The sequence below is a fragment of the Crotalus tigris genome, unplaced genomic scaffold (assembly GCF_016545835.1).
Source record: "Crotalus tigris isolate CLP2741 ecotype Arizona unplaced genomic scaffold, ASM1654583v1 scf7180000021196.354758, whole genome shotgun sequence".
In the NCBI taxonomy this organism is placed as follows: domain Eukaryota; kingdom Metazoa; phylum Chordata; class Lepidosauria; order Squamata; family Viperidae; genus Crotalus; species Crotalus tigris.
In genome coordinates this window covers 14,485-35,367 of record NW_024098392.1, presented here as the reverse complement: position 1 = coordinate 35,367, position 20,883 = coordinate 14,485, and the positions used below count along the sequence as shown (strand labels likewise).

The 20,883-nt window shown below is 44.6% G+C and overlaps 1 protein-coding gene across 1 annotated transcript; it reads left to right on the top strand.

Moving 5' to 3' along the window:
- The first annotated feature begins 6,838 nt into the window (after positions 1-6,838).
- LOC120320163 (2-acylglycerol O-acyltransferase 2-A-like) lies at positions 6,839-20,542 on the top strand. Its single transcript, XM_039369678.1, has 6 exons — positions 6,839-6,932; positions 9,400-9,578; positions 15,409-15,613; positions 17,886-18,060; positions 18,402-18,601; positions 20,388-20,542. The coding sequence occupies exons 1-6, from the start codon at positions 6,839-6,841 to the stop codon at positions 20,540-20,542; spliced, it is 1,008 nt and encodes a 335-aa protein (XP_039225612.1).
- Positions 20,543-20,883: the final 341 nt, after the last annotated feature.

The window sequence follows — 20,883 nt, the reverse complement described above, 5'->3', positions numbered from 1 at the left end:
AGCCCGTGTTGTTGTTGTTAATTGTGAAGTCGTGTCCGACCCATCGCGACCCCATGGACAATGTTCTTCCAGGTCCTCTACCATCTTCTGGAGTCCATTTAAGTTCACACCTACTGCTTCAGTGACTCCATCCAGCCATCTCATTCTCTGTCGTCCCCTTCTTCTATTGCCCTCAATCTTTCTCAGCATTAGGCCCTTCTCCAGTGAGTCCTTCCTTCTCATTTGGTGGCCAAAGTATTTGAGTTTCAACTTCAGGATCTGGCCTTCTAAAGAGCAGTCGGGGTTGATCTCTTCTAGGACTGACCGGTTTGAACGCCTTGCAGTCCAAGGGACTCGCAGGAGTCTTCTCCAGCACCATAGTTCAAAGGCCTCAATTCTTTTGCGCTCAGCCTTTCTTATGGTCCAACTTTCACAGCCATACATTGCAACTGGGAAAACCATGGCCTGGACTATACGCACTTTTGTTGGCAGGGTGATGTCTCTGCTTTTTAGTATGCTGTCTAGATTTGCCATAGCTTTCCTCCCCAGGAGCAAGCGTCTTTTAATTTCTTGGCTGCAGTCCCCATCTGAGGTGATCTTGGAGCCCAGAAAAATAAAATCTGTCACTACCTCCATTTCTTCCCCATCTATTTGCCAGGAATTGAGAGGGCCGGATGCCATGATTTTGGTTTTCTTAATGTTGAGTTTCAAGCCAACTTTTGCACTCTCCTTCTTCACCTGCATCAAGAGGCTCTTTAGTTCCTCTTCACTTTCTGCCATTAGAGTGGTATCATCTGCATATCTTAGGTTGTTGATATTTCTCCCGGCAATCTTAATTCCAACTTTTGATTCATCTAGCCCTGCCTTTCTCATGATGTGCTCTGCATATAAGTTAAATAGGCAGGGCGACAGTATACAGCCTTGCCGGACTCCTTTTCCAATTTTGAACCAATCAGTGGTTCCGTGTCCAGTTCTCACTGTTGCTTCTTGACCTGCATATAGGTTTCTCAAGAGACAAATGAGATGGTCTGGTACTCCCATCTCTTTAAGAACTTGCCACAATTTGTTGTGATCCACACAATCAAAGGCTTTTGCATAGTCAATGAAGCAGAAGTAGATGTTTTTCTGGAACTCCCTAGCTTTCTCCATGATCCAGCGTATGTTGGCAATTTGATCTCTAGTTCCTCTGCCTCTTCGAAATCCTGCCTGTACTTCTGGTAGTTCTCGATCCACATACTGCTGGAGTCTAGCTTGTAGGATTTTAAGCATAACTTTACTAGCATGTGAAATGAGTGCAATGGTGCGATAGTTTGAACATTCTTTGGCATTGCCTTTCTTTGGAATTGGAATGTAAACTGACCTTTTCCAATCCTGTGGCCACTGTTGAGTTTTCCAAATTTGCTGGCAAATTGAGTGTAGCACTTTTACTGCATCGTCTTTTAAGATTTTGAATAGCTCAGCTGGAATACTGTCACCTCCACTAGCTTTGTTGTTGCTCAGATTTTCTAAGGCCCATTTCACTTCACATTCTAGGATGTCTGGTTCGAGGTCAGTGACCATCTCATTGTGGTTATCTGGGATGTTAAGCTCATTCTTGTATAGTTCTTCTGTGTAGTTTTGCCATCTCTTCTTAATCTCTTCTGCCTCTGTTAGGTCTCTGCCATTTTGGTCCTTTATCATGCCCATCTTTGCATGAAATGTTCCCTTCATATCTCCAATTTTCTTGAAGAGATCTCTGGTCCTCCCTATTCTGTTGTTTTCTTCTATTTCTTTGCACTGTTCATTTAAGAAGGCATTCTTATCTCTTCTAGCTACTCTCTGGAATTCTGCATTCAATTGGGTGTATCTTTTTCTTTCTCCCTTGCCTTTCGCTTCCCTTCTTTCCTCAGCTATTTGCAAAGCTTCCTCAGACAGCCATTTTGCTTTCTTGCATTTCTTTTTCTTTGGGATGGTTTTAGTTGCTACCTCTTGTACAATGTTGCGAACTTCCATCCATAGTTCTTCAGGCACTCTGTCTATCAGATCTAATTCCTTAAATCTATTTGTCACCTCTACTGTATATTCATCAGGAATATGATTTAGTTCATACCTGAGTGGCCTAGTGCTTTTCCCTACTTTTTTCAATTTAAGCCTAAATTTTGCAACGAGAAGCTCATGATCTGAGCCACAGTCAGCTCCTGGTCTTGTTTTTACTGACTGTATAGAGCTTCTCCATCTTTGGCTGCAGAGCACATAGTCAATCTGATTTCTATGTTGACCGTCTGGTGATGTCCATGTGTAGAGCTGTCTCTTGGGTTGTTGGAAAAGAGTGTTTGTTATGACCATCGTATTCTCTTGACAAAATTCTATTAGCCTGTGCCCTGCTTCATTTTGTACTCCAAGGCCAAACTTGCCTGTTATTCCGGTTATCTTTTGGCTTCCTACCTTAGCATTCCAATCCCCCATGATGATAAGGACATCATTTTTTGGTGTTAATTCTATAAGGTGCTGTAGGGCTTCATAAAACTGGTCAATTTCATCCTCTTCAGCACCAGTGGTTGGGGCATAGATTTGGACTATTGTGATATTGAATGGTTTGCCTTGGATTCGAATTGAGATCATTCTGTCATTTTGGGGATTGTATCCCAGTATTGCTTTTCCTATTCTTTTATTGACTATGAAGGCTACTCCATTTCTTCTGAGGGATTCTTGCCCACAGTAGTATACCTGATGGTCATCTGAGTTAAATTCACCCATTCCTGTCCATTTTAGTTCGCTGATTCCTAAGATGTCGATGTTCAGTCTTGTCATCTCTTTTTTGACTACGTCTAGCTTGCCTTGATTCATGGATCTTACATTCCAGGTTCCTATGGAGAAAAAATCTTTACAGCATCGGACTTTCCTTTCACCACCAGATATATCCACAGCTGAGCGTCCTTTCGGCTTTGGCCCAGTCGCTTCATTCTTTCTGGCGCTACTAGTACTAGCCCTCTGCTCTTCCCCAGTAGCATATTGGACACCTTCCGACCTGAGGGGCTCATCTTCCAGCGTCATGTCTTTTTGCCTTTTAGTACTGCCATCTTTTCATGGCAAAGATACTGGAGTGGTTTGCCATTTCCTTCTCCAGTGGATCACATTTTGTCAGAACTCTCTGCTGTAACCTGTCCGTCTTGGGTGGCCCTGCACGGCATAGCTTATAGCTTCATTGAGTTACGCAAGCCCCTTCGCCAGGACAAGGCAGTAATCCATAAAGGGCCGGGCTTCAAGCTAATTGGGGAATGTGATTTATGACAGCTAATTGGAGGAGGGAATTGTGCTTGGATACTATGTGTTCAGGGGAGGGGAATTTACTTTTTGGCTTGATTATGTTAATGCCAATGCTATGCTCTTCAAAATAAAGATTCTTTAAGGTAAACAATGTCTCGAAGTTCTTTGAAGAGTTTTATCTGTCGGAACCATGACAAAAGGATGGTGGAAGTAATGGAACTGGCAGAGATGGGAAAAATTGGTAGCTTTGGTTTTATCAGGGTGAGCAATGTGGCCCCTTTACGATCTGTGGACTTCAACTCCCAGAATTCCCGAGCCAGCCAGGAAATTCTGGCTCAGGAATTCTGGGAGATGAAGTCCATAGGTCGTAAAGGGGCTATAATTCACCCACCCCTGGATTAGAAGAAAGATTCATTTTAATGCTGATTGGAATCCCCTTTTGGACTTTCTGCGTGAAACGGAAAAAAATGAAATTACGAAATATGCATTTGATGATTAGATAGAATAGAAAACAAAAATGAAAGCTATGTTGTAAATTTAGATCAAGAGGTTCATGGAAGTTGATACTTATGTGTTGTGGAAAAAAAGTTGGATTTTTTGGGGGGGGTATATTTCTGTTTAGTTCTGCACTTTTGGCTTTGTAACCTCTTTCATTCTTTGCTTCCCCCCCTTTTCTATCTTAATTATTGGTTCCTGTTAATTTTTATCTCACTCGTTTAAAACAGAGGTCTTCAAACTTGGCCCTTTAATGACTTGTGGACTTCAACTCCCAGAATTCCTCAGCCAGGGTGCCTCAAGATGTATGGACTTCAGCTCCCAGAATTCCATGTGGTATCGCTTCAAGAATTCTAAGAGTTAAAGTCCACACATCTTCAAGTTACTAAGGTTGAAAAACAATGATCTAATTGTTTGAAGAGCATGGCTTCTACCTTTGTAATATTTGATTATAGGATCAATAATTTGGATTATTAATTAATTAAATTTAATTTAGAATATTGGAGACTTTTAAAATGAATGAACTAGTTATGTGGTAACCGTTAAAAGAAGCAAGGTTATTTATTATCCATTGATAGGATTAAGTGAATGGTCCTAACTTAATGAGTACTGATTCCCAAGGTCCCTTTTTTTCTCCCTCCTTGCATGAAGAAGGGAAATTTGGCTGGAAACACGATTCCATCTTTCTATAGAAGGGGTCAACCTATTTTTCCAAAGCACCAGAAGGCCGGACAAGAAGCAACGGATGGAAACTCATCAAGGAGAGAAGCTACCTGGAACTCAGGAGAAATTTCCTGACAGGGAGAAGAATTAACCAGTAGAGATTGGACAATTACATAATAATAATAATAGTAAAGTTGGAAGGGACCTTGGAGGTCATCTAGTCCAACCCCCTGCTCAGGCAGGAAACCCTACACCATTTCGGAGAAATGGCTGTCCAGTCTCTTCTTAAAAACTTCCAGTGTTGGAGCATTTACTGCTTCTGGAGGCAGGCTGTTCCACTGATTAATTGTTCTCACTGTCAGGAAGTTTCTCCTTAGTTCTAGGTTGCTTCTCTCCTTGATTAGTTTCCACCCGTTGCTTCTTGTCCTGCCTTCAGGTGCTTTGGAAAATAGCTTAATTCCCTCTTCTTTATGGCAGCCCCTGAGATATTGGAATACTGCTATCATGTCCCCCCTTGTCCTTCTCTTCGTTAAACTAGACATACCCAATTCTAGCAACCGTTCCTTATATGTTTTAGCCTCCAGTCCCCTAATCATCTTTGTTGCTCTTCTCTGTACTCTTTCTAGAGTCTCAACATCTTTTTTACATCGTGGTGACCAAAACTGGATGCTGTATTCCAAGTGTGGCCTTAACAAGGCATTGTAAAGTGGTATTAACACTTTACGTGATCTTGATTCTATCCCTCTGTTAATGCAGCCTAGCACTGTGTTGACCTTTTTGGCAGCTGCGGCACACTGCTGGCTCATATTTAAGTGATTGTCCACTAGGACTCCGAGGTCCCTCTCACAGTTGCTACTGTTGAGCAAGTTACTCCCTACATTACCTGCACATTTGGTTTTTCTTGCCTAAATGTAGAACCTTACTTTTTTCACCATTGAATTTCATTTTGTTGGATAGCGCCCAGTGTTCAAGTCTGTCCAGATCCTCCTGTATCCTAAGCCTGTCTTCTGGAGTGTTGGCTATTCCTGCCAGCTTGGTGTCGTCTGCAAATTTGATGATTTCCCCATCTATCCCCTCGTCCAGATCGTTGATGAAGATATTGAAGAGCACTGGGCCCACAACAGAGCCCTGGGGCACCCCACTACACACTTTCCTCCATGTAGATGCAGTGACCATGGGGATGATGCAACTATTGTCATGCGTGAAAAACGGTCATAAGTCGCTTCAGTGCCGTTGTAAGTTTGGACGGTCAGTAAACGAACTGTTGTAAGTCAAGGACATTAATTTTTCTAATCTGGTTCTCCATCGGGCAGAGAACATCCTTCTGCAAGGTAAGGAAGGAAATAAACGTGGCAAAGGTTTCATGTGGGTGGCTTTTTTTTTTTTAGTTAGGACTAAGTGGTGTCTGGGTGTGTAAAAGCCCTGCCTCTCCTTGCACAATTCTCTCTCTGCAGAGTGCAAGGAATGGCCTTTCACCCATCACTGCTGGATGTCTTCGGATTGGGAAACATTCTGGAACATTCCCTCGTGGCAGAAAGACACGCCGGATGGAAAAATATCGGCTTCAGAGTTTCTGCCATCCCCCTAATAAGGCAGGCTCTCAAACCAGCATTCAAATATTTTAAATTATTTGAGGATTCTGACCATACGGTGGGAAGAAGCATTGGAAAAATGGGAGAGCCAGCACAACAGAAGACTCTAACCCAGGATTGGCTCCTTAAATGGGTGACGCATCCCAGTAGGCCATAGTGGTTAATGGGCTGGTCTAGTGGTTGGGGCTGGTCTAGTGGTTAAGGGGCTGGTCTAGAAATTGGGAGTCAGGGAGTTCTAGTCCTGCCTTATGCATGGAAGCCTGCTGGGTGACTTCAGCCAGGAACCAGGAGAAAGTGAGTTCTAGTTCTGCCTAGGAGATATGAAAGCCAATTGGGAGACTTTGAGCTAGTCCTGCTATCTCCCAGCCTATCCCACCTCACAGGGTCGTTGTTATCGGGGGGGGGGAAGGAAGAAGGAATATTATACATGTTGCCACTTTGTATTACTTATAAACTAATAAAGCTGGGTTAAAAAACAATCTCATAAACCCATGAAGAGGGGTGCAGCGTGCTTTCCAATGCTCCATTGGCGTCTTTCCCAAGAGGAGAAGGTGCACCAGAAGGAAGATGGGTCCCTTCCAACTTCTCTTGAACGTTTCTGCTGCTTTTGGGTGAGGTGGCTGAGATGTAACAGAGAAGCAAGAATTTATGACCCAGCCCTACACACTGAACTGGTCCAGAGTGCCAAAAGGGGCTGAGTTTCCTCCAGATTTCCACATTAATTACTGTAATTGCACCCAGCACCGTGTTCCTCCTGGGCCGGCAGAGGCCACAGACTTTGCCCCTTTCTCCCGCAACCAGCACCACAACGTTGGGTCAGCGTCTTCAGTCCGAAGAGGGTGGAAATGGGCTCGGCTGCTAGGATGAAGATTGAATTCGCTCCTCTCCACATCCCGTGGGAGAGACGGCTTCAGACGGCTTCCGTGCGTCAATGGTTCTTCTGTTTTTTTTGCATGGGTAAAAAAAAAAAAAGGTTATTCCTAATTAAGGGGACGTTTTGAAGGATATGGAGGTCGCTGGGGGGGAGGAAGGGAGGGGGCTGTCTTTTAAGGCAGAGGCCCCCAACCTTTTTTCATGGACCGGAGGATGTGTGGTTTTGTGTGCTGCTTGCATCCCGCGGATGAGGCTTTGCTTGTTTGTGCGGACCTGTTGCTGGCATGCCACGGTCCAATACCGGAACACGGATCGGGGGTTGGGGACCCCTGTTTTAAGGGGTTGCCAGGAAAATCTCCACCGGTGGTTGCATTGTGCATCAAAACCGAGGGATACATTTTGCAGAAATAAGACTCTGAGATGGATAGAGATCCGTTTTGCGAGTTCCTTCAGGCAGGGATCTGCCTTTCTTTTTTGTTGGCCTCGACTTACAACAATTCATTTAGTGACCAACGTCACAAGGGCACTGGAAAAAAAGTGCCATGACTGACAAGCGTTGCAGCAGTCTCCCGGTCAGGTGATCAAAATTCAGACGCTTGGCAACTGGTTCATATTTATGACGGTCGCAGCGTCCTGGGGGTGTGTCACATGATCCCCTTTTGCGACATTCTGACAAGCAAAGTCAATTTGGGAAGCTGGATTCACTGAACAACCATGTTACTAACTTAACTGCAGTGGTTCATTTGTGGCAAGAAAGGAGTAAAACAGGGCAAAATTCACTTTATAGCACTCTCACTTAGCGACAGGAATTTTGAGTTCAATAGGGGTCGTAAGCCACGGAATACTTTTATAACATATCCTGGATGAAACTAATCAAGGAGAGAAGCAATTTGGAACTAAGGAGAAATTTCCTGACAGTGAGAACAATTAATCAGCGGAATGACTTTTCTCTGGAAATTTGCCCCTTCATGACTTGCAGACTTCAACTCCCAGAATTCCTCAGCCAACATGGGGGAACTATGGCCCTTTTATGACTCGGGGACTTCAACTCCCAGAATTCCTGAGCCAGCTTGGGGAACTATGGTCCCTTCATGCCTCGTGGACTAACTCCCAGAACTCCTCAGCCAACATGGGGGAACTATGGCCCTTTCCTGACTTGTGGACTTCAATTTCATCTTAAACAATCCTAAAGCAACACCTCCTCCCTCCCCCTTACTCTAATGGCAAGTTGGAACGAAGAGGCCTGTAGCTGCCAAAGTTTCATTCTTGACACATAGCTAAGGGGAAATCCTGTCCTTGGGAAAGTCATGCCCTTGTCACCTCATGTCTGGACTATTGCAACGTGCTCTACATGGGGCTACCCTTGAAAAGTATTCGGAGACTACAATTGGTCCAGAATGCAGCCGCGCGAGTGATAGTGGGTGCTCCTCGATACACCCATGTTACACCTATCCTCTGTGAGCTGCACTGGTTGCCTATTGGTCTCCGCATCCAATTCAAGGTGTTGGTTATTACCTTTAAAGCTCTATATTGCTCAGGGCCAGGCTATTTGCAAGACCGCCTACTACCTCATAGTTCCCTTCGTCCGGTTAGATCCCACAGGCTGGGCCTCCTTCAGGTCCCGTCGGCCAAGCAGTGCCATTTGGCGGGGCCGCGGAGGAGGGCCTTCTCTGTGATGGCACCCACGTCTTGGAACCAGCTCCCCCCGGAGATTAGGACCGCTCCCACCCTGTTGGTTTTCCATAAGCTGCTTAAGACCTGGCTTTTCCGGCAGGCCTGGGGTTTATAAAACCTTACCCCTGGATGACTGTTATTGTACTGTTTGTTTTGTTATGTTTAATGGTGTTTTTATTGTTAGCCGCCCAGAGTCCTCCGGGAGTGGGGCAGCTTATAAATTTTAAAAATGACAATAAAAAAAAAAAGTGTACAAATTTCTCTTCCAGGAATACCATGGAGAATTTTGATAGGTTACCATGCTGCTTTTATTTTGAAATAGAGCACTGAAATATTTTTCCATCGGAAAATGAACAGGGATCAGTTTGGAAGGGTAGATCAAGTGGGCGCTTCTTGTCCCCAAATCTCTGCTATCTGTTGTGGAGGGAGATTCTCTCCTCCAGGTCATCACTGTCCCAAAGGTGCTTTTTCAAGAGGCAACTGGACTTTCTTGTTTTTCCTGTGAAGACGTTTCACTTCTTCTCCAAGAAGCTTCTTCAGTTCTGACTGGATGGTGGGGAATGGAAGGATTTATACTCCTTGCAGAAAAACTGGTCATTTGCATCCTTTTTAGAGAGTCGTTGAGGCCACTTGGAGGTTTATCTGTGTCTTCAGGGTCACCTGAGTGGTGCAAATGGGTGTGGAGCCTTCTTGGAGCTGCTGAAAGGACTGTGCTATAGACTGGAGAGAGATAGAATCCCACCACTGGTTCCCCTGTTCAAGCAGGGGGCTGGACTAGAAGACCTCCAAGGTCCCTTCCAGCTCTGTTATTCCAGATTAGGGAACCGAACGTGTTAACGTGAAAGACCCCTAACAATTCTCCCTTTTCTTCCTCCAGCTCAGTGCTCCATTGCCCTCTTCATCCTCCTCCTCTTCACACGCTTCTGGCTGATCAGCGCCCTCTATGCTGTCTGGTGGGCGTTCGACTGGGACACCCCGCGCAAAGATGGGCGGAGCTCCCACCGGGTGCGGAATTCGGTCATCTGGCGATACGCGAAAGATTATTTCCCGATCTCGGTACGTGTCCCCCTAGAGGGAAGGAGTATAATGGCATGGGAGAAACACCTTGGGAGACAGGGACGAAGAGATGCTGCTTAGGGAACGAGCGGATAAGAGGCAGCAGAGCCTCCAGCTGCATAACGGGTGGAGAAAGAGGCTGTCAAGGAGATGACGGGAGTTTTATACAAGCCGTCCTTGACTTACAACCATTCAGTTAGTGACCGTTTGAGGTTACAAGGGGCCTGAAAAAAGTGACTGATGAGTGCTTTTCACAGAGGTTGCAGCATCCCCGAGCTGATCTGATTTAAATTCAGATGCTTGGCAACTGGCATGTACTTAGGACGGTTGCAGCGTTTCCTTTTGCAACCTTCTGGCAAGCAACGTCCATGGGGAAGCCAGATTCACTTAACAACCATGTTACTAAATTAACAGCTGCAGTGATTCACCTGACCACTGTGGCAAGAAAGGTCACAAAATGGGATAAAACTCACTGAATTACTGTCATTTAACGGATAAATGATGATTGTATTTTAGGATTACGATCATGATTTATCGCTTGTTGCTTGCATGTGCACTGAGAGATGATGCAGCAGAGACAAATTCCTTGTGTGTCCCATCACACTTGGCCAATAAAGAATTCTCTTCTCTTCTCTTCTTTTCTCTTCCCCTTCTCCTTCTCCTTCTCCTCCTCCATCTCCTCTTCCCTTCCCTTCGCTCCCATGCCATGCCATGCCATTTCATTCTTTCCCATTATTCTGCATTCTATTCAATTCTGCTCCGTTCTGTTCTGTTCCAACACTGGAAGTTTTAAGAAAAGACTGGACAGCCATTTGTCTGAAAGGGTATAGGGTTTCCTGCCTGAGCAGGGGGTTGGACTAGATGACCTCCAAGGTCCCTTCCAGCTCTATTATTCTATTCTATTCTATTCTATTCTATTCTATTCTATTCTATTCTATTCTATTCTATTCTATTCCCATCACCATCCTCATATATTCTATTCTATTCTATTCTATTCTATTCTATTCTATTCTATTCTATTCTATTCTATTCTATTCATTCCTATTCTATTCTATTCTATTCCTATTCTATTCTATTCTATTCTATTCTATTCTATTCTATTCCCATATTCTATTCTATTCTATTCTATTCTATTCTATTCTATTCTATTCTATTCTATTCTATTCTATTCTATTCTATTCCCATCACCATCCTCATATATTCTATTCTATTCTATTCTATTCTATTCTATTCTATTCTATTCCCATCACCATCTCTATTCTATATTCTATTCTATTCTATTCTATTCTATTCTATTCTATTCTATTCTATTCTATTCTATTCTATTCTATTCTATTCCCATCACCATCCTCATATATTCTATTCTATTCTATTCTATTCTATTCTATTCTATTCTATTCTATTCTATTCTATTCTATTCTTATTCTTATTCTTATTCTTGCTTAGCAGTGGAAATTTTGGGCTCAACTGTGGTGTATCACAATTTCATGTAGATATTTCCTCAGCCCTCCTTCTGACCCCCACAATATACAGGCCTCTGATGGGAGGTAGGCTGGTTGCAATGTTTTTTTCCTGCAGTCCTAACTATCTGACCAAGTCTGTGCCTGCCCGGTTTGACTATTGTACAAAACTGGGCATACGGCATCTATGGAGATTCTCAATCATCCAGGTCATAGTTATCCCAAAGATGTTTTATTTTTTTTCATGAGGCAAGTGGACTTTCTTGTTTTTCTTTGACGACAGAGCTGAAGAAGCTTCTTGGATGAGAAGCAAAACGTCTTCAAAGAAAAACTAATCAGTCAAATGGCCTTGTGGGGGGGGGGAAAGAATCTTTTGGACAGATGATAATTTTATGTCAAGACATTGATATAAAATTTGCCAAATTTCCCTTCTGTGGGAGTCATGAATCCTGGATTTTGGACACATTATGTCACTTAGCCTATTTGGAGTACCTTGGTTCAGAAACAGTAGCCCATTTCGCCCCAGTTGCAGGTTACATAGACAGACAAGCAGGATGTTTTTAGTCGTATATAGATGCAGAAGATGCATTAAACCATCTTTTCCACACAAAGTAACAGAGTCATTAAATCAGTGCCCAACAGATAAGATAAATAAGCCACAAGAGATTGGTCTCTAAATAGATGAAACTCTACTCTTAAATCGGGGCCCTTTTATGACTTGTGGACTTCAACTCCCAGAATTCCTCAGCCAGCATGGGGGAACTATGGCCCCTTCATGACTGGTGGACTTCAACTCCCAGAATTCCTCAGTCAGCATGGGGGAACTATGGCCCCTTCATGACTGGTGGACTTCAACTCCCAGAATTCCTCAGCCAGCATGGGGGAACTATGGCCCCTTTATGACTGGTGGACTTCAACTCCCAGAATTCCTCAGTCAGCATGGGGGAATTATGGCCCCTTCATGACTTGGGGACTTCAACTCCTAGAATTCCTCAGTCAGCATGGGGGAATTATGGCCACTTCATGACTTGGGGACTTCAACTCCCAGAATTCCTCAGTCAGCATGGGGGAACTATGGCCCCTTCATGACTGGTGGACATCAACTCCCAGAATTCCTCAGTCAGCATGGGGGAATTATGGCCCCTTCATGACTGGTGGACTTCAACTCCCAGAATTCCTCAGCCAGCATGGGGGAACTATGGCCCCTTCATGACTTGGGGACTTCAACTCCCAGAATTCCTCAGTCAGCATGGGGGAATTATGGCCCCTTCATGACTTGGGGACTTCAACTCCCAGAATTCCTGGGTCAGCATAGGGGAACTATGACCCCTTCATCACTTGTGGACTTCAGCTCCCAGAATTCCTCAGCCAGGAATGCTGGCTGAGGAATTCTGGGAGTTGAAGTCCATAAGTCATAAAAGGGCCAAGTTAGAAGACCCCTGCCATTAAAAAAAAGCACTAGTTGGTGATACCAGCCCTGATCTCAATTGGCTATCCAGGATTTGCCGGAGTCTCCCCTTAATGCAGGCGATGTTGCTGCAGAAAAAGTTTCTGATAGCACGTTGAGCCGCGTGTTGAATTGTGTGCTCACAGGATGGCCGGAAACGTGTCCTGGCCCTAACTTCCAGAGTTTCTGGAAAAGGAAGCATGAGTTATCCACCTTTAAGGGTTTATTTTATGGGGCAGCAGGGTAGTCATCCTGACTTCACTGAGGACTAGAGTCCTTGATTCTCTGCATGAAGGACATCCGGGCATAGTCCAGATGAAGGCGCTCGTGCGTAGCTACCTCTGGTGGCTTGGGCTCGATAAAGAATTGAGGCCCAGGTCCACAGGTGCCTCATTTGCCAGCAGTCAAGGCCAGAAATGCCACATGCTCCTGTGCATAGATGGGGGACCCCACAAGCCCCTTAGTCGAGGATCCATATTGATTTTGCTGACCCCTTTCAGGGGCAACTCTTCCTCATTGTTGTGGACAGTCACTCCAAGTTGCTACAGGTCGTTCCAGTGTCCACTCTGACTACTGCCCGGACCATCCAGGTTCTGCACAGCACCTTTGCAACACATGGGCTCCCAGATGTCATAGTCTCAGACAATGGGGCTCAATTTACTTCTGCAGAATTTCAGTCCTTTTTAAGGGCAAATATGATTAGACATGCCACTTCAGCTCCCTTCCACCCAGCCTCTAACGGCCAAGCGGAACGCATGGTCAGACCCACCAAGGAATCCTTGAAGAGGATCACCCATGGCACCACAGGCTGGCAAATTTCCTACTCTGCCAACGCACAGCACCCTTCACTTCTACCGGCAAGAGCCCAGCTGAATTAAGAGGGGGGCGCCGTCTGATCACAAAGCTGGATCGCCTACATCCAGACAGGGTTGCTTCACAAGTGCCGCAGCCTAAGACACCGAGGCACTTGGTTTGGGCACACAACTATGGACTAGGGACACTGTGGGTGGTAGCTGTGGTTTGCAAGGTGTCAGGGCCGCTCTCATACAAAGTGGCCCTGGAAGATGGTCGTGTGCTCCGGAGGCACATTGACCGGCTGCGTTGGAGGTCACCACGCCACTTTTCCGCTCCTGACTCTGCTCTGAGTGGGTGGAGGAGGAACACGATTGCGATTGTGCACCTGAGTCTGTCAGTGAAAGCGGGACATTGCGATCGCTGAACAGGGGCTTTGCCAACGAGGCTGCTCCTAACTCAGGCACTGCGCCCACGGGACATTGCTCTCAATGGGCTTTTCATGCCGCTCCTGCTTCAGGCATTGCGCCCACGGGACATTGTTCTCCAATGGCTTTTCACGCTGCTCCTGCTTTAGGCATTGCACCCACGGGACATTGCTCTCAATGGGCTTTTCACGCTGCTCCTGCTTCAGGCATTGCGCCCACGGGACATTGTTCTCCAATGGCTTTTCACGCTGCTCCTGCTTTAGGCATTGCACCCACGGGACATTGCTCTCAATGGGCTTTTCACGCTGCTCCTGCTTCAGGCATTGCGCCCACGGGACATTGTTCTCCATCGGCTTTTCACGCCGATCCGGTGGATTCTAATCCACCACCGCAGGACTCTGGCTCAGGCTTACCGGAATAGGCCAGCCACAAGGCAATGGACAAAGGCTCGGGTCTACCGGAACAGGCCAGCCTGCTATTGTGCCTTTTGAATGTGTGTGATCTTTGAACCACAAACAATGCTTTGTAGTGTCAAAGAACCAGGGGGGAGAGGTGTAATGTATTGAGTTAAATTTATGAAGCAGGTGGCTGGAATCTGTGCAGGAACGGTTAGCAGACCACGTGGCCTGCTAGCTAGACTTGCTGTCTACAAGGCTGATTATTATGCATTTGAGCGGGAGAATACTGTACTCTCATTGGCTGACATCGCCCAGAGCTGAATATATAAATAGGGGTGGAGTAACACTTGTCAGTTGTTTTTTTTTACTTCAATAAAGAAGTATTTGTTTCTATCGCTGCCTCTTCAAAGCTGAACCAAGCAGAAAACAGAACAGTTATGTCCTGTGTTGGATTTTTGGGTGAGGAGTTGCTGGTTCTAAGGGTCTTTTTCTAATCCCATAAGCTCCAAGATTTCTGGCTCCGATCTTTCTGAAAGGATTATCAAATCTGCATTTCTACAGAGCTGGTTTCTGCTTGGGGCAGAGAGACTGGGGGCGGGGGGGGAGTTGTTTCTGCCTACGATTTTCTCCGTTATTCCTTTGGGGAAGTATAATATTCTGCCTTTTTAATATTCCCCAAAATATTTCTTTCTCTGGGTGACTTTGGGCCTCTCTCTCTTTCCCTCCCTCCCTCCCTCTCCTTCCCTCCCTCTCCCTCCCTCCCTCCCTTCCTCCCTCCTTCCCTTCCTTCCTCCTTCCCTCCATCCCTCTCCCTCTCTCTCCCTCCCTCCCTCTCTCTCTCCATCCCTCTCTCTTTCTCTTCCTCCCTACCTCCTTCCCTCCCTTCCTCTCTCTCCCTCCCTCTCTCTTTCTGCCTCCCTCCCTCCCTCTCCCTCTCTCCCTCTCTCTCTCCCTCCCTCCCTCCCTCTCTCTCCCTCCCTCTCTCCCTCTCTCTCCCCCCCTCTCTCTTTCTCTCTCAGGGTGCTGTTGGGGGGAAAATAGAAGGAGGAAGGTGGGGTTGGATATGTTCACCACCTTGGACTTGGATTGGATTGGATTGAGCTGAATCCTTTATTTGGCCAAGTGTGATTAGACACACAAGGAAATTGTCTCTGGTGCAGAAGCGTTCAGTGTACATGCAAAGCAACAGAATCCTTATCGTCATCATAACACCAGTAAAAGTGGGCGGGAGTAATTAATCCTGGATATAAAAAAAATAAATAAATAAGAAATGGACAAGTATCCTAAATGCCTTTGGTCTTCCAGCTGGTGAAGACGGCCGATTTGGATCCATCCAAGAACTACGTCTTCGGCTGTCATCCTCACGGCATCTTGCCGGCTGGTGGCTTCATTAATTTCTGCACCGAAGCCACCGGCTTTTCCAAACACTTCCCAGGCCTGAAGCCTCACCCGACGATGTTGAGTATGTTGTTTCGAGCCCCCTTTTTCCGGGATTACGTGATGAGTTTAGGTAAGCCGACTTGGAAGGGATTTCTGATTCATCGGGAAACTTTTGGAAGAGCAAAATCAATCAGTCAATCAGAATAGAGCTGGAAGGGACCTTGGAGGTCTTCTAGTCCAGCCCCCTGCTCAAGCAAGAGACCCTATATCAGGGGTAGGTAACCTTGGGTCTTTTATGACTCGTGGACTTCAACTCCCAGAATTCCTCAGCCAGCCATGTTGGGATTTGAAGTCCACAAGTCATAAAAGAGCCAAGGTTGCCTACTCCTGCCCTATACCATTTCAGACAAATGACTGTCCATTCTTTAAAATCTCCAGTGATGAAGCACCTACAATTTCTGGAGGCAACTCGTTCCACTGGTTGATTGTTCTAACTATCAGGAAGTTTCTCCTTAATTCCAGGTTGCTTCTCTCCTTGATTAGTTTCCATCCGTTGCTTTTTGTCTTGTCTTCTGGTGCTTTGGAAAATAAATTGATCCTCTCCTCCTTGTAGCAGCCCCTCAAATACTGGAATGCTGCTATCATGCCCTCCCCCAGTCCTTCTTTCCTCTAGACCAGCGTTTCTCAATGTTTGTGTGACGGCGACCCCCGTCACACAAACGCTATGCGCATGCGCGACGCAGCGCACATGTGCGGCGCCGCCCCCGGAGGGGACAAAATGACGGATCGCTGCCTTTGGCGACCCCCGAAAAGTGGTCGATCGACCCCAAATGGGGTCGCGACCCATAGGTTGAGAACCGCTCCTCTAGACCAGGGGTAACCAACCCAAAACACTCAAAGAGCCACGTGGACCTGTTTCCCACCGAAAACAAAACACTGGGAGACGCAAAACCCTTTTGATATCTAAAATGAAGATAACCCTGAATATATCCTTTTTTTACCTTTAATATATATATATATATATATATATATATATATATATATATATATATATATATATATATATAAGATTAAAAAAAGGATATATGCAGCGTTATCTTCATTTTAGATGTCCAAAGGGTCTCTCTCTCTCTCTGTCTCTCTCTCCCTCTCTCCCTCTCTCTCTTTCTGCCCTTGGTCTGTTAGTCCTCTTCCCCCCTCTCTCTCCCCCCCTCTCTCCCTCTCTCCAATCTTCTGCTCACGTGGCAAGCTGGCTTCAAGCTGTTCTCCAACAAGCTCAGGGGTAGGCAACCTTGGCTCTTTTATGACTCATGGACTTCAACTCCCAGAATTCCTGAGTCAGCATAGGTGGGCTGGCTAGCTCTCTCCTGCCCTTCCTGCTTCCTGCTTCCTGCAGAGATGCAGCCAAGGCAGAAGCCCCGCCCAGTAAGCTCTTTTTTTTCAACACACACACACACACACGGGGGGGAGCGTAAGTGCCTCTCTCTGTCTCTGTCTCTCTCTGTAAATGACAGAGGAGGCTGGGAGCTGCAGGGGAAGGCTCAAAAAGCCGCATGCAGCTCTGGAGCCGCAGGTTGCCGACCTGTGCCCTAGACTGGCCATACCCAAGTCCTGCATCCGTTCTTCATATGTTTTTGTATCCAGGCTTTTAGGTGATCGTCCACTAGGACTTCAAGGACTCCGAGCTTCTTGAAAGCTTTTTCCCTTTTAGGGAATGCTGGAGATCCTTTGGGAATTTGGCCAGATTTTGCTCTGGCGGAAAGGTGGGAAAAAGTCTTCTTGGAGAAAATTGGATTTCATCCCATTTATAGATTGTCCTTGACTCCTTATGATTCATTTAGTGACTGTTCAAAGATACAACAGTACTGAAAAAAGGGACTTAAGACCTGCTTTTTACACAGCATTTCCGTGGGTCATGTGATCAAAATTCGGACACTTGGCAACTGACTCCTATTTACGATGGTTGCAGTGTCCCAGGGTCATGTGATCCCCTTTTGCAACCTCTTGCAGCCAAGCCAAGTCAAAGGGGGAAGCCAAATCGGAGCACTTTAGAACTGCAGTGATTCGCTTAACAAATGTGGCAAAAATGGGGCTCAGTTGAGGTCGTAAGTTGATGACTCTCTGTATTGGTGACCTGGATGGACAAGAAGGAGGAAATTGTGTGTCTTCCCTCCAGAAGCTGCGGGCGCTCCAACACGGGAAGTTTTCAAGAAGAGACTGGACAGCCATTTGTCTGAAATAGTAGGGTCTCCCGCTTGAGCAGGGGGCTGGACTAGAAGACCTCCAAGGTGCCTTCCAGCTCTGTTATTCCCTGTTAAGGCTATTTAGTGTGTGTGTGTTTGTGTGTGTGTGTGTTGTATGGGGCTTTAATGTTCTTCTTTTTCCTGCTTTGCTTCACCCAGGTTTAATTCCCTCGGACAAGGAATCTGTTTCCTATGTCTTGCGGAAAAAGGAAGGTGGGAATATTGTAATCCTATCTGTGGGAGGGGCCAAGGAAGCCCTACACGCCCATCCTGGAGCTTACACCCTGGTGTTAGATAACCGCAAGGGCTTCGTTCGGCTGGCCATAGAGAACGGGTAAGTAGGAACAGTTTCTGGCGGGTCCTGATCTTCTTGTACAATGTACATCACATGCAGTGGTGGGATTCAGCTGGATTGCACTACTTCGGCAGAACCGGTCGCTAATTTTTTGTTGCCCAGGCCCAAAATGGACTTCCGGAAGCGGCATCCACACAGAGAACTGGTTGTTCACCTATTTGAATCCCACCACTGATCACATGAAGTATTACCGTGTTTCCCTTCAATATGCAAAGCTTGAGAAAGAGTGCTCAAATCCATTATTTGCAGCCATCCAGCCTTCCTCGGTTACCTCAACCTGATTGATTCCATCTCTCCTTCTGGTTCCTCTCGGTTCCTAGCACACCGCTCGTCCCCGTGTTCTCTTTCGGAGAGAATGAACTGTATGATCAGATCAAAAACCCCACAGGATCCTGGGTGAGGTGGATACAAGACCGCTTGCAGAAGATCATGGGATTCTCCCTGCCTCTCTTCTACGCCAGAGGGATCTTCCAGTACACCTTTGGGTTTCTTCCATACAGGAAGCCAATCTTTACCGTGGGTAAGTCCATGTTTCTTCCGTGGCATCCAGAAATGAGAGGGAAGTAAAACAAGGAAGGCGAATTGGCAAAGAAAGAAAGCTAGAATAAGGCTGAAGAAAATTGCGGTTTTGATTTATTAGTGAGAATTAAAATAGAACACACTCAAATAGAAAAGATGTGTACTTTGAATACTAGATTTTGTCATGAGCTGAGATAAATAAAGCTTTGGTCATTTAAAATTTGGAAGTATAAATATTAAAATTTGAATTTGAATATTGGTTTGCTTATAAAGATTGAATATAAAAGTAATTAAGATATATGTAAGCTAAAACTCTGTTGATAAATGTAATAAATATGTTATTACTTAGCTGCTATAATAAAAATTACTAGCTTAAATATGAGATAGTAGACACCAAGAGAAAAAGAGAGGAAGTATTTAATGTTGACATAAGAGAAATTTTGATTACTAAATTTAAAACATTTGGAAATTAATAGAAAATAAGAATGTTATACTGTATTATTAATTAGTTGATGTAAGATGGTGAGAAATAAAATATATTCAAATGGATAATACGTGTATCCTGAACATTAGCTTTTGGGATGAATTGGGATAAAGGGAACTGTGATTATTTAAAACTTGGAAAGTATAAACATTAAATGTTAAATTTAAATATTAATGGGAAACTAAAAATTGGGAAAAACTAATTAGGACATTGATAGTCTATAAAGATTGAACATTAAAATAACTAGGATGGGTATAAACTAAAAATTATTGATAAATGTAAGAAAGTTATTTTAATTTACTTGATATAATAAGAATTGTATTAGTTTAAACATGAGACAGTAAACACAAAGGGAAAAAGAGAGGAAATATTTAATGTAATAGTTTGAGACGCGTACTAAATATATTTGTGTGTTATTGAATTATCGATTAATTCAGCCGCCATGTTGCTTTTTAAATATTTAAATGGAAAACTAAAAAATCAATAAAACTTAAAAAAAAAAACCCGAAGGATCTGCTGGACGCATTCTTCCTTCTTTGAGGATTGTTTGAGGTTTCCTCTTATTAGCCTTCCAAGAGAGGAAACACAACCGGATATGCTAAGGCAACGTTACAGAAAGTCCTCGACTTATGACAATTGGGCCCGACATTTCTGTTGCTGGGACATTTGTTCAGTGAGCGTTGGCCCATTTTACAACATTTCTTACCACCCTCTTTAAGTGGATCACTGCAATTGTTAAGTTAAATCCCACGGTTGTTAAGTGGATCTGGCTTCCCCCTTGACTCTGTGTGTCAGAAGATTGCTAAAAAAGGGATCACGTGTCATCCCGGGACGCTGCAACTGTCGTAAGTACATGCCAGTTACCAAGCCTCTGAATGTGGACCAGGTGACCGTGGGGAGGCTGCAACGGTCATAAGTGTGAAAAATGGTCCTAAGTCCCTTTTTTTAGTGCCGTTGTTAACTTTGAACGGTCACTAAACAAACTGTGTTTAGGCAGGACTATCTGTAGTGCATTTTGAACAATATCTGTAAATTGCCCTATAACCGCTTTTGGTTAAATGGGTGGCATGCAAGTTTAAATAAAATAAAATAATAAAATGAAGTAATAAAATAAAATAAAGTAAGTCAAGTCAAATAAAATAAAGAATAGAGTAGAATAGAATAGAATAAAATAAAATCAAGTCAAATAAAGGAATAGAATAGAATAATAATAGAATACAATAGAATAGAATAATAATATAATAGAATAGATTAAATTAAATTAAATTATTAAACTATTATTTCTCCTATTTGATCCCTCCAGTGGGAAAACCCATTCAGGTGGAGAAGAAACACAATCCCAGCCAAGATGAAGTTGATGATCTCCATAAGAGATACCTGGAGGGGCTCTCCAAGCTGTTTGAGGAGCATAAATTGAAGTACAATGTGCCAGAAGACACACATCTCTCTTTCATATGAGACACGAAAAACCACAAACTTTGGCACTGGCGATAAAGAACAGAAAACATCGAAGCCACAAGGGACAAGCGACTCTTCCATGGAGATATATTCCTTTTGGGGCCAATCGACAAATCGTTGGAAAAAATAAAACCTCACAGGTTGAAACGAGGGTCTTTGGTGCTCTCTGAGCTTGGTGGTTTTCTTGCAAATATTTCATTACCCAACTAGGGAACATCATCAGTGCCAATAGAGGGTGGGGCTGATGATATTACCTAGTTTGGTAATGAAACATCTGGAAGAAAACCACTAAGCTTTGAAAGCATCAAGCAACCCACAATTTAAGCCTGAGCTATAGATAT

Coding starts and splice junctions, on each gene's coding strand:
- LOC120320163 (XM_039369678.1), top strand. CDS start 6,839: ATGAAGATTGAATTCGCTCCTCTCCACATCCCGTGGGAGAGACGGCTT. Junction 15,614..17,885: donor GGATTACGTGATGAGTTTAG/GTAAGCCGACTT, acceptor TGCTTCACCCAG/GTTTAATTCCCTCGGACAAG. Junction 18,602..20,387: donor GAAGCCAATCTTTACCGTGG/GTAAGTCCATGT, acceptor TGATCCCTCCAG/TGGGAAAACCCATTCAGGTG.